Genomic DNA, 12,534 nt, shown 5'->3' on the forward strand with positions numbered 1-12,534 from the left:
TATGTACAAGGCACCTTTCTTTTTAACAAAATAACTGATCGTGTTCTTTTACACTTCATAGCTATCACCTGCTTGGAACGCCTAGAAAAATCCAGTTAGCACACTCGACACATTTTTGGTGGTGTACGACTCGTGGAACTCACCCTGTGTGCACCTGGGCCTCCCAATTCCTTCTCCAGTCCACCTTCGTACTCGGTCGGTACACTAGGTTTGCCGGGAAATGTCGCGCGAACAGCGAATGAGACGGTGAGGATGGCGCCGATGAAGCCAGCCCACATCAGCGCACCTCGGGCGGGAGTCATGTGTGTGTAATCCTCCAAGGCAAAGATACCCAGGACCTCGTTGTCCTCGTGCACAGGCTCTCCAAAGTTACGGCGCTCCTGCTTGTCATCCCAATCGCCGTAGGGATCACGATGTTGTCTCTTGATTCGTGGTGGGTTGATGTAGTTGCCGTTCTGGTGAGGCATGGTTGGTTAGTAACGTTCTCTTGCTGTTGTGGATTTGGGACCATATATGTACCATTTCCGGATCATCGACCTGCTGTTCCGCCCTTCTAGACAGCGCGCTGGAGAATTGTGCTCGTTGGAGGAGTGGTTGAGGAGATGATCGGGCCGTGGTTCGGCTTGACCTGGCGGCCAGAGTCAATGCTCGTCGGGACAACATGGTGATACAGTGAGTTAGGGCGGGCTCGATGAGCCGGGTGAGAGGTTGTCGTAGCAGTCGAGCGTGCCTTCGCTCCTTCGGGGTTGAATGAGTGTGGTATTGGGCGTGTGTAATGAGAGGGGAGGTCGCTCGGTGATGGAATTGAAGCCCATAAGGAAGCGGTGTGATTGGTTTAGACGTGGAGGAGCTCAGTACGGCGGAGGGTAAAGAGGCCAGGCGTCAAGTCAAGCCAAGACGTCAAAATAATCTCAGACTTTTTTTAGGGGGGAGGACAGTGGTGTTAGGCGTGGTTTAGGCTGGTGAGCAGGGATCACCGCCTAGGAATTAGTTATCAGCACACCTCGTACTCTGCCTGCCCTCCCTCCGCCTTAGCCTTACTTAGCCTGACCCTTGCTCTGCCCTTGCCTGCGGCTTTCACCTTCTGGCTTCAAGTTCTAGTTGGTTCCCTCATCACCACTTTTTGTATCATTCTCATCCACCACAACTTCATTTTCCATTCAGCACCTCATTTTCGTCGCAGCCCTATTCAAACTTTGTCAGCGATCACGACTCGACTCACGCTTCAATTTGACTCCCGAATTATTCATTGTTTCGCCCTTTCCGTGGAGTATGCTCGTCGCGTTTCCATCGAATTAGTTAAGGTCCAGGGTCAATTCAATTTTGCCATGCCAGTCTCGCTGCTCTTCTCGCTCTCGCTGCCCGCTGCGCCAAATGCCCGATTCCTTACCGACCACCGAACCGGATCTGCATCTCAACTCCAGGATTCAAGGTAACAAGAGTCTCTCTCTATCTTCGACCCCATGGCTTGTAACTCTGACATTTTCAAAAGACAGCATTGAGCATCCTGCTGCACCCACCTTGCCTCAACCAGACCGTGACTCCCCTCCCACGCAGCAACCAGAACCAGACCCGCAACCGGAAAAAGGTACTCATGACAACAGCGAGCCTCCATCCAAGAAGCGAAAACTCACAGGACCTGACCATCAACCTTCCCCGCGACCAGTCTCTCCTCCTTGGAAACGCGTGGCAGCCGATGGTCCTACCACCTTCCTGGAGAATGGCCGTCGAAAATCCGGAAGAACCAACGTTGTCCCTCTCGCCCTTCAACCCCAGTCGAATAAGAGGCAGACACGCGCCCAGTTCGACAAGACAAAGATAGAATATGGGAAACATGCCAAACCCAACTACAACGTATCGGCCAGACCCATCAAAGTCGAGCCGCCTGCACCAGCATCCACAGCGGCAGCACTCGCAAAACGATCCGACAAGCCAACCGCCATCAATGGCGACCTACAGCACCCTCGACCGAAAGAGACCGCATCCCTCTCCAGACCAACTCGACAGTCAAATAGGAAATCATCATCATCCGCCCCACTACGGCCATCATTGAAAAGCCCATCTCATAAGCGCACGACAAGCTCTCCTCGTGTCAATGGCACTGCTCAACCTCGCTCAAATACCAATGTTGTTGTCAAGATTGAGCAGGAAATAAACCGCGCTGCAAGTGAATCCGACTTATCCAGCATCGCGTCTTCCAGACCACCTAGTCCGCCAGTGACATTGCAACGAGTCAAGTTCCGAGTCAAACTACCCCAAGCTGCCGTCGCAACCCCAGCAAATATCCCAATCTCCAAGAAGTATTCCTCCTTCAAGGAATTTCTGGATCTAGATGAGCTGGAGCCTAGAGCTGGCGAGGATCTTTGGACCTCAGAAGAAATTCACAGTGAAGCCATCGCTCGTAATCGAGTCCTCGAGGCTCAACAACCCGGAGGCCTACTGGACAAACATCTTTCTGATACGTTACCGGAGAAGCAAATCGAACCTAGGAAGCAATACGCTCATCACGACCATCTTCTTGCCCATATCATCCATTTCAGAACACTTCTTCGACAGGAACGCCGCGACCACAAAAGAAAGGCGGAAATCATTGCAAACGAAGCCAAGAGGTATGTCGAAGAAAAGCGTCGGAAAAACAAAGTCAAAACCTCGGAGGAAATCGAGCAGGAAAAATTGAATGCCACCATAGCTTTGTACCGAATTGTTGTCCGGGACATTGACAAATTGTGGGGTGCGGTAAAAATCGAGGTTGACGCAAATCGTCTCAAAGAATATGAAGACCAGCAGCAGGCTAAGATGAAAGGTCATTTGGCTCGTGTTTTGGACAGGACAGATCAAATGCTGAGTCGTGCGAACGAAATGGAGGATTCCATAATGAACAGCGATGCAGATACTGAAGTTTCCTCAATCGAGCACACCGACACCGAATCTGAGAATAGTGAACAGATGTCAGAAAGTGAATCGGAGTCAGAAGTGGAAGAAGAATCCAACAATATGGACGCTGATTTGTCAGTTGAAGAACTAAGGCGCAAGTATGAAAATCTCCCAGATATCCCTGCAGAAGACGACGATCTAGCCAATCCTGCCTCTGACGACGAAACTGCAAAGAGCCTTGCTCCAAGCGATGACGAATCGGATCCCGAAACGGAGATGGACAGCGAATTTGACACCGATGACAGTAACGAGGGTGAGAGTGAACAAGACGACGATGAGGACGATGATGACTCCCGGGGAGGCTTGCTATCGCTGTTCTTCTCGAAAAAAGAGATTGAGACCATGGCACCGGCCGAACAAGATGAAGCAGAAGCATTGACTGAGAGCAACGAAGAGGATAAAGACATTCCTAATCCTCCTCTCCTTCAGGTCCTGGAAGAGACAGAAACTCCAAAGACTGACGCACAAATCGACTCAGATGATCCGACTATCGTTCCGGACGACCCTGCTGCTGATGAGCATCTCCCAGAACAGAAGTCTTCAGACATGATCATTGACGAGCCTGATCATCCTCTTTTACATGTTACAAGAGATGCTGCCAGTCCAGAACCTAGTGCACAGACTTCACCTCATACCACTGCTACTAAAGTATCAGACCCAGATTCAGCCTCATCAATCGATGCTCGTGCTGAGTCTGCAGCTCCCTTGACCCCTTCAGAACTCAAATCTACTATCAGAACACCAGTCCCCAGTCTACTTCGAGGAACTCTGCGTGAATATCAACATGAAGGCCTAGACTGGCTTGCGGATCTTTACGCAAAAGGCAGAAGCGGAATTCTGGCTGATGAAATGGGCTTGGGCAAGACAATTCAAAGCATTTCGGTACTAGCCCACCTTGCCGAAGTCCATGAGATTTGGGGCCCTCATCTTATTGTCGTCCCCACAAGTGTTATGCTCAACTGGGAGATGGAATTCAAAAAGTTCTTGCCGGGTTTTAAAATCCTAACTTACTATGGTAACCAGGAAGAGCGAAAACAGAAGAGGAAAGGATGGATGGCAGACGACAGTTTCAATGTTTGCATCACCTCTTATCAGCTTGTCTTGCAAGATGCGAACTCCTTTAAGCGAAGAAGATGGCATTACATGATTCTCGATGAAGCGCACAACATCAAGAATTTCAGGTCGGAGCGATGGCAGACGATGATGACTTTCAATACAAGAGCTCGGCTCCTTCTCACGGGAACTCCTTTGCAGAATAACTTGACTGAGCTCTGGTCCTTACTTTTCTTCCTACACTACGGTCAAGATACCGAGGGCGAAGACGATGCATTCGCTGGACTGAAAGAATGGTCAGAGTGGTTCAAACGACCTGTCGAATCAATCCTAGAACATGGACGACAAGTTTTAGATGAAGAAGATAAAGAGCAAGTCACGAAGCTGCACAAGGTGATTCGACCCTTCCTACTCCGCCGACTGAAACGAGATGTGGAAAAGCAAATGCCCCTAAAGTATGAACATGTCGAGATATGTCGATTATCCAAACGCCAACGGCAGCTATACGACGGTTTCATGTCGAGAGCTCAAACTAAAGACACACTTGCCTCAGGCAACTACTTGTCTATCATCAACGCATTGATGCAGCTTCGAAAGGTGTGTAATCACCCTGATCTATTCGAGACACGCCCTATCAATACATCATTCGCCATGTCAAAGTCGGTTGCAGCGGATTTCGAGATCCGAGATCTCCTTGTACGCCGAAAGTTGTCTCTGGACGCCAGAAACGACCTTGACCTGGATTTTTTGAAGCTCGTGCCAATATCACACGAAGGCATATCGATGATCGAATTCGTCGAGACTAACAAAAGACATGCATACTCCCAATTCAAGACGTTGAGAGATTCACAGTCCAGAAGGGTGCGTCGTGGGTTAGCTTGGCAAGGGGAGAATCGAGAAGGAGTGCTTGGTTCTCTTGAAAACGTTGGGAGAAGAGCTCGACTTCAAGATATCGATCGGACCATGTACTATGAAGCCTACCGTCATCATCAGCATCCAATTTATGGTCGGGGTCTTCTAGACAAGTTGCTGCTCAAGACCACCAGATCTCGACTAGCAGGTCTTGCCAATGATAGATCCTCCAGTCCATGGGTTATCAACTTGCCGAATCAGTCATTAGACCTAGTGCACTCAATCGCCACTCGATCATCCCAGATGGAACCATTTGTTCAAAAGTTCGCCTGCCTTACTCCTGCTGTGGTTGCTACCGATTTAAGCCTAGCTACGGTAACCGAGGAAGGTGCAGTAGCTCTCCGGCAACAACCACAATCCAGCAGTGGAAATGAAGACCCTTTCCACCAGGCCAGAATGAAATTGTCCATTGCATTCCCGGACAAACGCTTATTGCAATACGACTGTGGTAAACTTCAACGACTCGACAAGCTTTTGCGACAGCTACAGGCTGGTGGACATCGAGCTTTAATATTCACGCAGATGACGAAGGTCTTGGACATCCTCGAACAATTCCTCAATATCCATGGTCATCGATACCTTCGACTCGATGGTGCAACCAAGATCGAACAGCGGCAGATTTTGACTGATCGCTTTAATAACGACACTCGCATATTGGCGTTCATCCTGTCTTCTCGATCTGGTGGATTGGGAATCAATTTGACGGGTGCAGATACCGTCATTTTCTACGACCTGGACTGGAACCCAGCCATGGACAAGCAATGTACAGATCGTGCCCATCGAATTGGTCAAACACGTGATGTTCACATCTATCGTTTTGTATCAGAGCACACCATCGAGTCAAATATACTGCGGAAGGCAAATCAAAAGCAGTTGTTAGATGATGTGGTGATCCAGGAGGGTGATTTCACAACTGATTACAACAACAAATTGTCCTACCGAGACATGCTGGATGATGAAGCAGAGAATGACGCCGCAGGTGCTGCCATGGATAGAGTCCTAGGCAATGACAAAAACAGCGCGGTTGTACTTGAGCAAGCAGAGGATCAGGAAGATCGAGCAGCAGCCAAGGTTGCAGTGAAAGAAATTCAACATGCAGACGAGGGAGACTTCGAAGACAAAGCTGTTGCCACTGCTACCGCAACACCGCGCACCAATGAAGCACAAACTCCAGGACCATTTGGTGCCACGGAGATGGCACTTGCGGACGCTCAAGCGGCCGAAAGAGCCTCGAATTCTCATCATATTGACGATTATTTTATCCGCTTGCAAACCTTCCTCATGAAAGATATCCCACTTGGACCAGGCAAAGATCAGCGGAAGAAAGGCCGAAAGAGGGATGAACACCGTATCAGGAGGGCGAGGTGACCTGATCGAGCCTTTCCATTCACATTTTGTGAAGATATCTACGTCCTAATGATGATGATACTCACTTCGATGTATGATCTCGCGATTAAGAAGGAGGGAATTGAATGTCTGTGGAATTGGCCACAAGAAGTTTTGGCTTCACAAAAAAGCTGTTTCACAGAAAACCAGCACTGTATAAGTAGTAATTAGTATAATGCATTTTCTTCCTCAATTCTCCCCGTCTCTCAAGTGGTTATACCTCTTAGTAGCCCTCCGAGCACTGCAATTGATGCTCCTTGTGTGCCCAGCTCCGGCCTGGAACCGTACTGGCTGAGAAGCCCCAGTGATGTACTTCAATTCATGTCTCAATCCGTAAGGTGACGCAATATGGCGAGCTACGTCAGAATCTATGAAGGCCATCCCCATCCGGGAAACTCCAAGGAAGGAACAGAAACGTGGTTGGGAGTCTTTTTGGCAGTCTAGTTGGAGAGCTCCAAAAGTCAAATCGGGAACTACATGAGCTGTGAACACTGTTGGATGATGCTGACTCTCTGATAGACATTTGCTCATGTCATCGGGATCCACTGGCATTTGTCTCTGAGTCTTGTTCCTCAATTCCATTTGGGTACATAGCTATCGGAAGCCTGCGGTTCGAGTGTCACCATACTTTTCTAGTTACCTGGGAAGCGTATGTTACATGTGTATAGGTATTGCGGCCATCTAGTGGAGGTTCTCTTTGGCTTCTTTCCCTTGTCTCAACAGCATTTTCATGTTCCGTTGTGCTATTAAGTCTCCATTCCCGGCACTTCTCTGGGACCACTTCAGGAAGAGCAGTTGATTTGACTCATGCATAGCAGTCCTGTCCGATCAGTCGACTTGATAGCCTCACTACAATCCAATCCACCGGTTCTGCAGAGGCAGTGAAAACGGCAGACATGGCTCCAGATGCGGGAAAAGACTCACAGCTGACACTCCCACCGACACGCGGGCCTCTTCAAGTCCCGCTCTCAGGCCGCCTCCTGCTAGACAGTCCGTTCTACAACAAAGGCACGGGTTTCACGTCGCAGGAACGGCTAGACTTCCGCCTGAAAGGCCTGTTGCCCACCAATATCCAGACGCTTGACGAGCAGGTAAAGCGCGCGTACCAGCAGTACAGCAACCAGGGGGACGACCTGGCGAAGAACACGTTCATGACGTCCATGGCCGAGCAGAACACGGTGCTCTACTACCGGCTGATTCAGGACCATTTGAAGGAGATGTTCAGTATCATTTACACGCCGACCGAGGGGGATGCGATTGAGAACTATTCGCGTGTTTTTAGGAGGCCGGATGGCTGCTTTTTGAGTATCAAGCATCCGGATGAGGTGGAGGAGCGAATGAGTAAATTTGTGAGAGAGGGGGATCCGGACGGTGGGGTTGATTATATCGTGGTCAGCGACGGGGAGGAGATCCTCGGAATTGGTGATCAGGGGATTGGCGGTATTCTTATTAGCGTGGCGAAACTTGCACTCACGACTATCTGTGCTGGTCTACATCCGGATCGGACACTACCCGTCGTGTTGGATACAGGCACCGACAACGAAGACCTTCTGAGTGATGACTTGTATCTGGGCCATCGTTTCAAGAGAGTCCGTGGGGAAGCGTACACCGATTTCGTCGATCGGTTTGTCCGGACTGCAAAGAAACTGTTCCCAAAGGCATACATCCATTTCGAGGATTTCGGGCTTACGAATGCACGCACGCTTCTGGATAGATACCGAAACGAGACGGCAGTATTCAATGATGACATTCAGGGCACAGGCTGCGTCACGCTTGCTGCCATTATGGCCGGCCTACACATCAACAAGGTGAAAATGGAAGAACTGAGAGTGGTTATCTTCGGTGCAGGAACAGCGGGCTGTGGCATCGCAGAGCAAATCCAAGCTGCAATCGCCACCAAGGCTGGGAAGTCCAAGGACGAAGTCGTCAGCCAGATATGGTAAGCACGAACACCTTTCCTAGTAGGCCAAGTGGAAAAAAACATTCATCTTGAGACTAACTCCATTACTGAAACAGGTGTGTCGACAAGCCAGGCCTCCTCCTCGAATCCATGGGCGACTCCCTTTCAGCTGCGCAGAAACCCTACGCTCGACCATCATCAGAAGGCTGGGAAGATAAAGACCACAAGTCCCTCCAGGCCATCATCGCATCCGTCAAACCACACGTCTTGATCGGCACCTCGACGAAGCCCGGCGCCTTCACCAAGGAAGTCGTGCAAGAAATGGCACAGCATGTTGACCGACCATTGATATTCCCACTCAGCAACCCAACACGGTTGCACGAGGCGAAGCCCCAGGATCTGGCGGAGTGGAGTGAAGGGCGCGCGCTGGTGGCGACAGGTTCCCCATTCTCACCAGTCAAGTATGGCGGGAAGGAGATCGAGGTTGCTGAGTGTAACAATTCAGTGTGCTTCCCAGGAATCGGATTGGGAGCGGTGCTGAGTCGGGCCAAGCTGGTCACGGATAAGATGCTGGTGAGTGCGGTGACTGCATTGGCAAAGGAGGCGCCAGCGCTCAAGGATCCAGACCGAGGTGCTCTTGTCCCGGACGTTGAGGATGCCAGACGGGTTAGTGTCAAGATTGCCATGGCTGTCATTCGCTGCGCGGTCGAGGATGGCCTTGCTCAAGTCCAGAATATTCCGGTGCGTAACGATGAGGATTTACAGGAGTGGGTGGAGGTCCAAATGTGGGATCCGGTCTATAGGGAGTATAAAAAGGTGTAGACCCGAATGTGAGAATGGATGATGTGAACACAATCAAAGCACAGATCTTCCGATTCATCAGGAAATCCTGAACTTCTCATCCAGGTGCTCTCAAAATCCACCGTTGGCCTTCATCTAACCACTCCACCGTCCCTCGCAAGTCACCAAGTCCAACACTCTGCTATGGAAGAACACCAGTCCCGAAAAAATGACTTTCCCGTCATCCAACAAGGCGAGAACGAACGACTTTCCAAAACCGATCTGAACCCTACTTCCTCCTCCTCTAGCTGGAACAAGTCACCCCTCCAATGGGAAGCATGGGATCGACAGATCTCAGCTCCTCTTTCCACCTGACCCATAAATACACTGAATAAACACTCCAGAACTCAATATGCATGGCATCGAAATGCGAGTCTCAATCTCTCCAGCCAACCATTCCCCTAAAATCCTCGACGCCGATCTTAGGCTTTTCCGGATTGAACAGGCGTGGAAGACTGTGCCTGTGCTACAACTGAACCGACCAACAAGGGGGAAAGAAATCCTCCAGGATTTTCGCAGTGTGTTTCGGATTGGATTGTCGAATGACCTCATGCCAGATCCACATCCACACATTGCTAGGGGATCAAGATAGAGGCAAACATTGCAGTGAGATTAGGGTTGTGGAACTCCCCGACACATGACGTCCAAGGAGGGGAGAAGGGCTTTGTCGAGCCCCCATTGATCCTGTTCTGTGCGGGCCTATGAGGGATAAGGGGTGATGGGATGGAGATGTGGTGGTACAGGGGATGCTCATGTCCCCAAACATTCAATGGCGATCTGTTCGTGATCGGCAAGGCTGAGTGAGCATGGGTGGAGGACTATTATGTAGTATATCTGGAAGAGTTCCTCAAAATGCCATTTCTGGCCAGAACGATCTCGTCGTCGGAGATTGCCCCGTTGACGTGATTTCTATGGTTTTAGATATGGATAACACGCGGTGGACATAACAGGGTGGTTCGAGTTCTGACTGTCGTGGTCAGGAGTCAGGCTAGAGTAAGACAAAAGCATGAATCAACACGGGTAGATGTGATAAGTCGTTGTATGGATCATCCTGCATCATTACTATCTGCTCTTACAACTACTGAGTTGACTAAGATAATCAATTAACCCTATCTGTCTGCATTCTTGGAAACGAGTTTCAAGATCAGATCGAGTTGTTGCTATTGTTGAACAAACGAGGGTCCATAACCATATTCCCGTGTTCCTTGAGCTAGGGGGTATCATTGCATGTGATGTTCAGTGACTGATATTCATTTCAGTTCGTTGGTTATCATCATGGCGATACTGTCACTGCTTAAACAGTCTTCTCTGTATTTTCTTCTCGTTCGACTGGAACAATATCTTCCGAGTCGAAAGTGTAGAGCTTTGGAGATGTAAGTCCCTTTCTTCGGAGAACCTGAGTCTTGAACCAATATGGAAGAACTTGCGAGACTTGGTAGTGCATGTGTGTACGAGTCGGCACAGCAAAGACATAATCAAGTTCTTCGAGAGATCGTTGTTTGGTCTCTGGTAGCCAAAGGAAGATCATGGTGAAGGCAACCATATTGAGTGCAGCATAGAAACCGAAAGCTCCTTGTGGCTTCATTGCTCGTAACATTCGTGGCCAAGTCAAAGCCAACACGGATGCCCAAAAGTTGTTGGTTGCCACAGCCCATGACATACCAACTTCACGATGGGACAACGGAAAGACTTCGGCTGAGTAAGTGAACGGAACTGGTCCTTCTCCAGGCGAGTAAAATGCGTCAAAGAGGTAGATAAAAGTTGCAATCAATCCTAGATGGGCATTATTACCCTCAGGGATCCAGAAGCAGAATCCAGCGGCCAAAAGCGTCCAGCACATGTTTGGGAAGGTGAAAAGGAGCAAGGCTCTGCGTCCGAAAGTGTCGATCGTCCAAACTGCGGGCCATGCAAACACAAAATTGACCAGACCGAATCCCCAACTGGCCAACAGGGCCTCGGTCACAGAGGCACCGGCCTCTTTGAAGACACTACTGGAGTAGAACGCGATGATGTTGATACCACACATTTGCTGGGCAATCATGACAATACCGGAGGCCTGGGTAGCTCTTCGAATACGTGGAATAGTGAAGAGTTCGATGAATCTGGTGAAGAAGTTACCATGAGTGGCAACGGCGGATTCTTCCACAAGGATCTCTTCTTGGATCAGTTGCGCATGAATAAAGTAGAGGTCGCGAGCAGCCTGAAGAGGAGTATTTCGCAGCCGGACAAGTGATTTGTAGGCTTCGGCATGTCGCCCCTTCTTCATGAGCCAACGAGGAGACTTTCAAGCCGTTAGTTTGTGATGCAGAGACTAATCAAAGTTCCTGAACTTACCTCGGGGCAGAAATAGATACCAATGACCAAGGGAACGGCAGGAATGAAAGCAGAACCTAGTTGTAATCTCCAGGCAATCCTGCCGACATCTTTGACCGCAAGATTTGCACAAGTTCCCAGGAAAATACCGAAAGCCGTCCAAACCTGCCAGGTCATGACCAAGCCTCCACGAATGTTGGTAGGAGCGTTTTCGGCTGAGAAGACGGGGACCGTGACTTCCTTCAGACCCATACCGATCCCGAGCAGGATACGAGTTGCTACGAGTTGACCCCAAGTCTGGGTAACTGCCATGCCGATAGGAGCAATCAACGAGAAGACGGCACCAAGAAAGATTGTACCACGTCGACCCAGAAGATCATTGAGGGGATCAGAAATCCAACCAGCACTATTGAGGATGAGTAAGAGCTCTTGAACGGTGAAGTGAAGCGGAGGACTTACAAGAAGGCAATGGCGATGTAAGGACACGAATTGACGAAGCCAACGATCCATGAGTTCTTGTCGCAGTTTCCAGCAGCTTCGCAAACATCACCAGAATCCGGGATACCAAACTCGACTGGGAAGGACAAATTTGCACCATTGGAACCAGTCTGATCCCAGCCCTGAATGGCGGCCGCGATGGAGTTGAGGATGATGGTGAAATAGAGGGTTTTGGGATGTTTCCAACGATGGCTGACCTCCTCGCGAAGACTGAGGCGATCAGCCTCGTCAAGCTCTGGCAAGGATTCGAAAGCGTGGGGACTTTGAGCGACGATAGCACCTTTGCGAAGCAGGGGGAGGATGTCGGACATGTTGTTCTCGCCCGCAAAGTTCTCGACATCTTGAAGCAGTTGTTCACGTGGAATACCTGTAAGAGGGTTGCGGATCCTGTGACACTTGGTCAACTCAAGTGGGAAACTGGAGATATTGCGTGACTCACTCTCCGGTAGTGTTAGAAGTCAGTTGGGCAATGCTGGCCTTTCTCTTGTTCTCATCATTGAAGAGGACTGAGGGACGTCTAGCCCCGGTCTCTGAGTGCTGGGCTCCTTCAGTGATGGCATCTTTGAGAGTGGCCATGTTGGTGAAACGATGAGGGTCAGTGAGGAAAAGTGTTGCACGGAGGTGACAGGTGGAAGGCGAAGGGGAGAGTATGAGAGGGAAGGCAGTGGGTAAGTGGGTTTTATGAGAAAGCCAGGGCA

General features: G+C 49.9%; 4 protein-coding genes across 4 annotated transcripts; 2 read left to right on the forward strand and 2 right to left on the reverse strand.

The window, feature by feature from the left end:
• Positions 1 to 48: 48 nt before the first annotated feature.
• On the reverse strand, positions 49 to 663 carry LTR84_006144 (uncharacterized protein; the record flags this gene model as incomplete). Its single annotated transcript, XM_064849705.1, has 3 exons — positions 49 to 81; positions 144 to 455; positions 520 to 663. 3 exons carry the CDS (start codon positions 661 to 663, stop codon positions 49 to 51), a joined length of 489 nt encoding a protein of 162 aa, XP_064703460.1.
• Positions 664 to 1,374: 711 nt separating this feature from the next.
• On the forward strand, positions 1,375 to 6,267 carry LTR84_006145 (uncharacterized protein; the record flags this gene model as incomplete). Its single annotated transcript, XM_064849706.1, has 1 exon — positions 1,375 to 6,267. The coding sequence occupies one exon, from the start codon at positions 1,375 to 1,377 to the stop codon at positions 6,265 to 6,267; it is 4,893 nt and encodes a 1,630-aa protein (XP_064703461.1).
• Positions 6,268 to 7,181: 914 nt separating this feature from the next.
• On the forward strand, positions 7,182 to 9,007 carry LTR84_006146 (uncharacterized protein; the record flags this gene model as incomplete). Its single annotated transcript, XM_064849707.1, has 2 exons — positions 7,182 to 8,224; positions 8,302 to 9,007. 2 exons carry the CDS (start codon positions 7,182 to 7,184, stop codon positions 9,005 to 9,007), a joined length of 1,749 nt encoding a protein of 582 aa, XP_064703462.1.
• A 1,312-nt stretch (positions 9,008 to 10,319) lies between these two features.
• LTR84_006147 (uncharacterized protein) lies at positions 10,320 to 12,412 on the reverse strand (the record flags this gene model as incomplete). The annotated part of the gene is made up of 4 exons (XM_064849708.1): positions 10,320 to 11,306; positions 11,360 to 11,744; positions 11,798 to 12,223; positions 12,276 to 12,412. 4 exons carry the CDS (start codon positions 12,410 to 12,412, stop codon positions 10,320 to 10,322), a joined length of 1,935 nt encoding a protein of 644 aa, XP_064703463.1.
• Between the last annotated feature and the right edge of the window lie 122 nt (positions 12,413 to 12,534).

This window comes from Exophiala bonariae (assembly GCF_035927105.1).
Source record: "Exophiala bonariae strain CCFEE 5792 chromosome Unknown scaffold_23, whole genome shotgun sequence".
Lineage (NCBI taxonomy): Eukaryota > Fungi > Ascomycota > Eurotiomycetes > Chaetothyriales > Herpotrichiellaceae > Exophiala > Exophiala bonariae.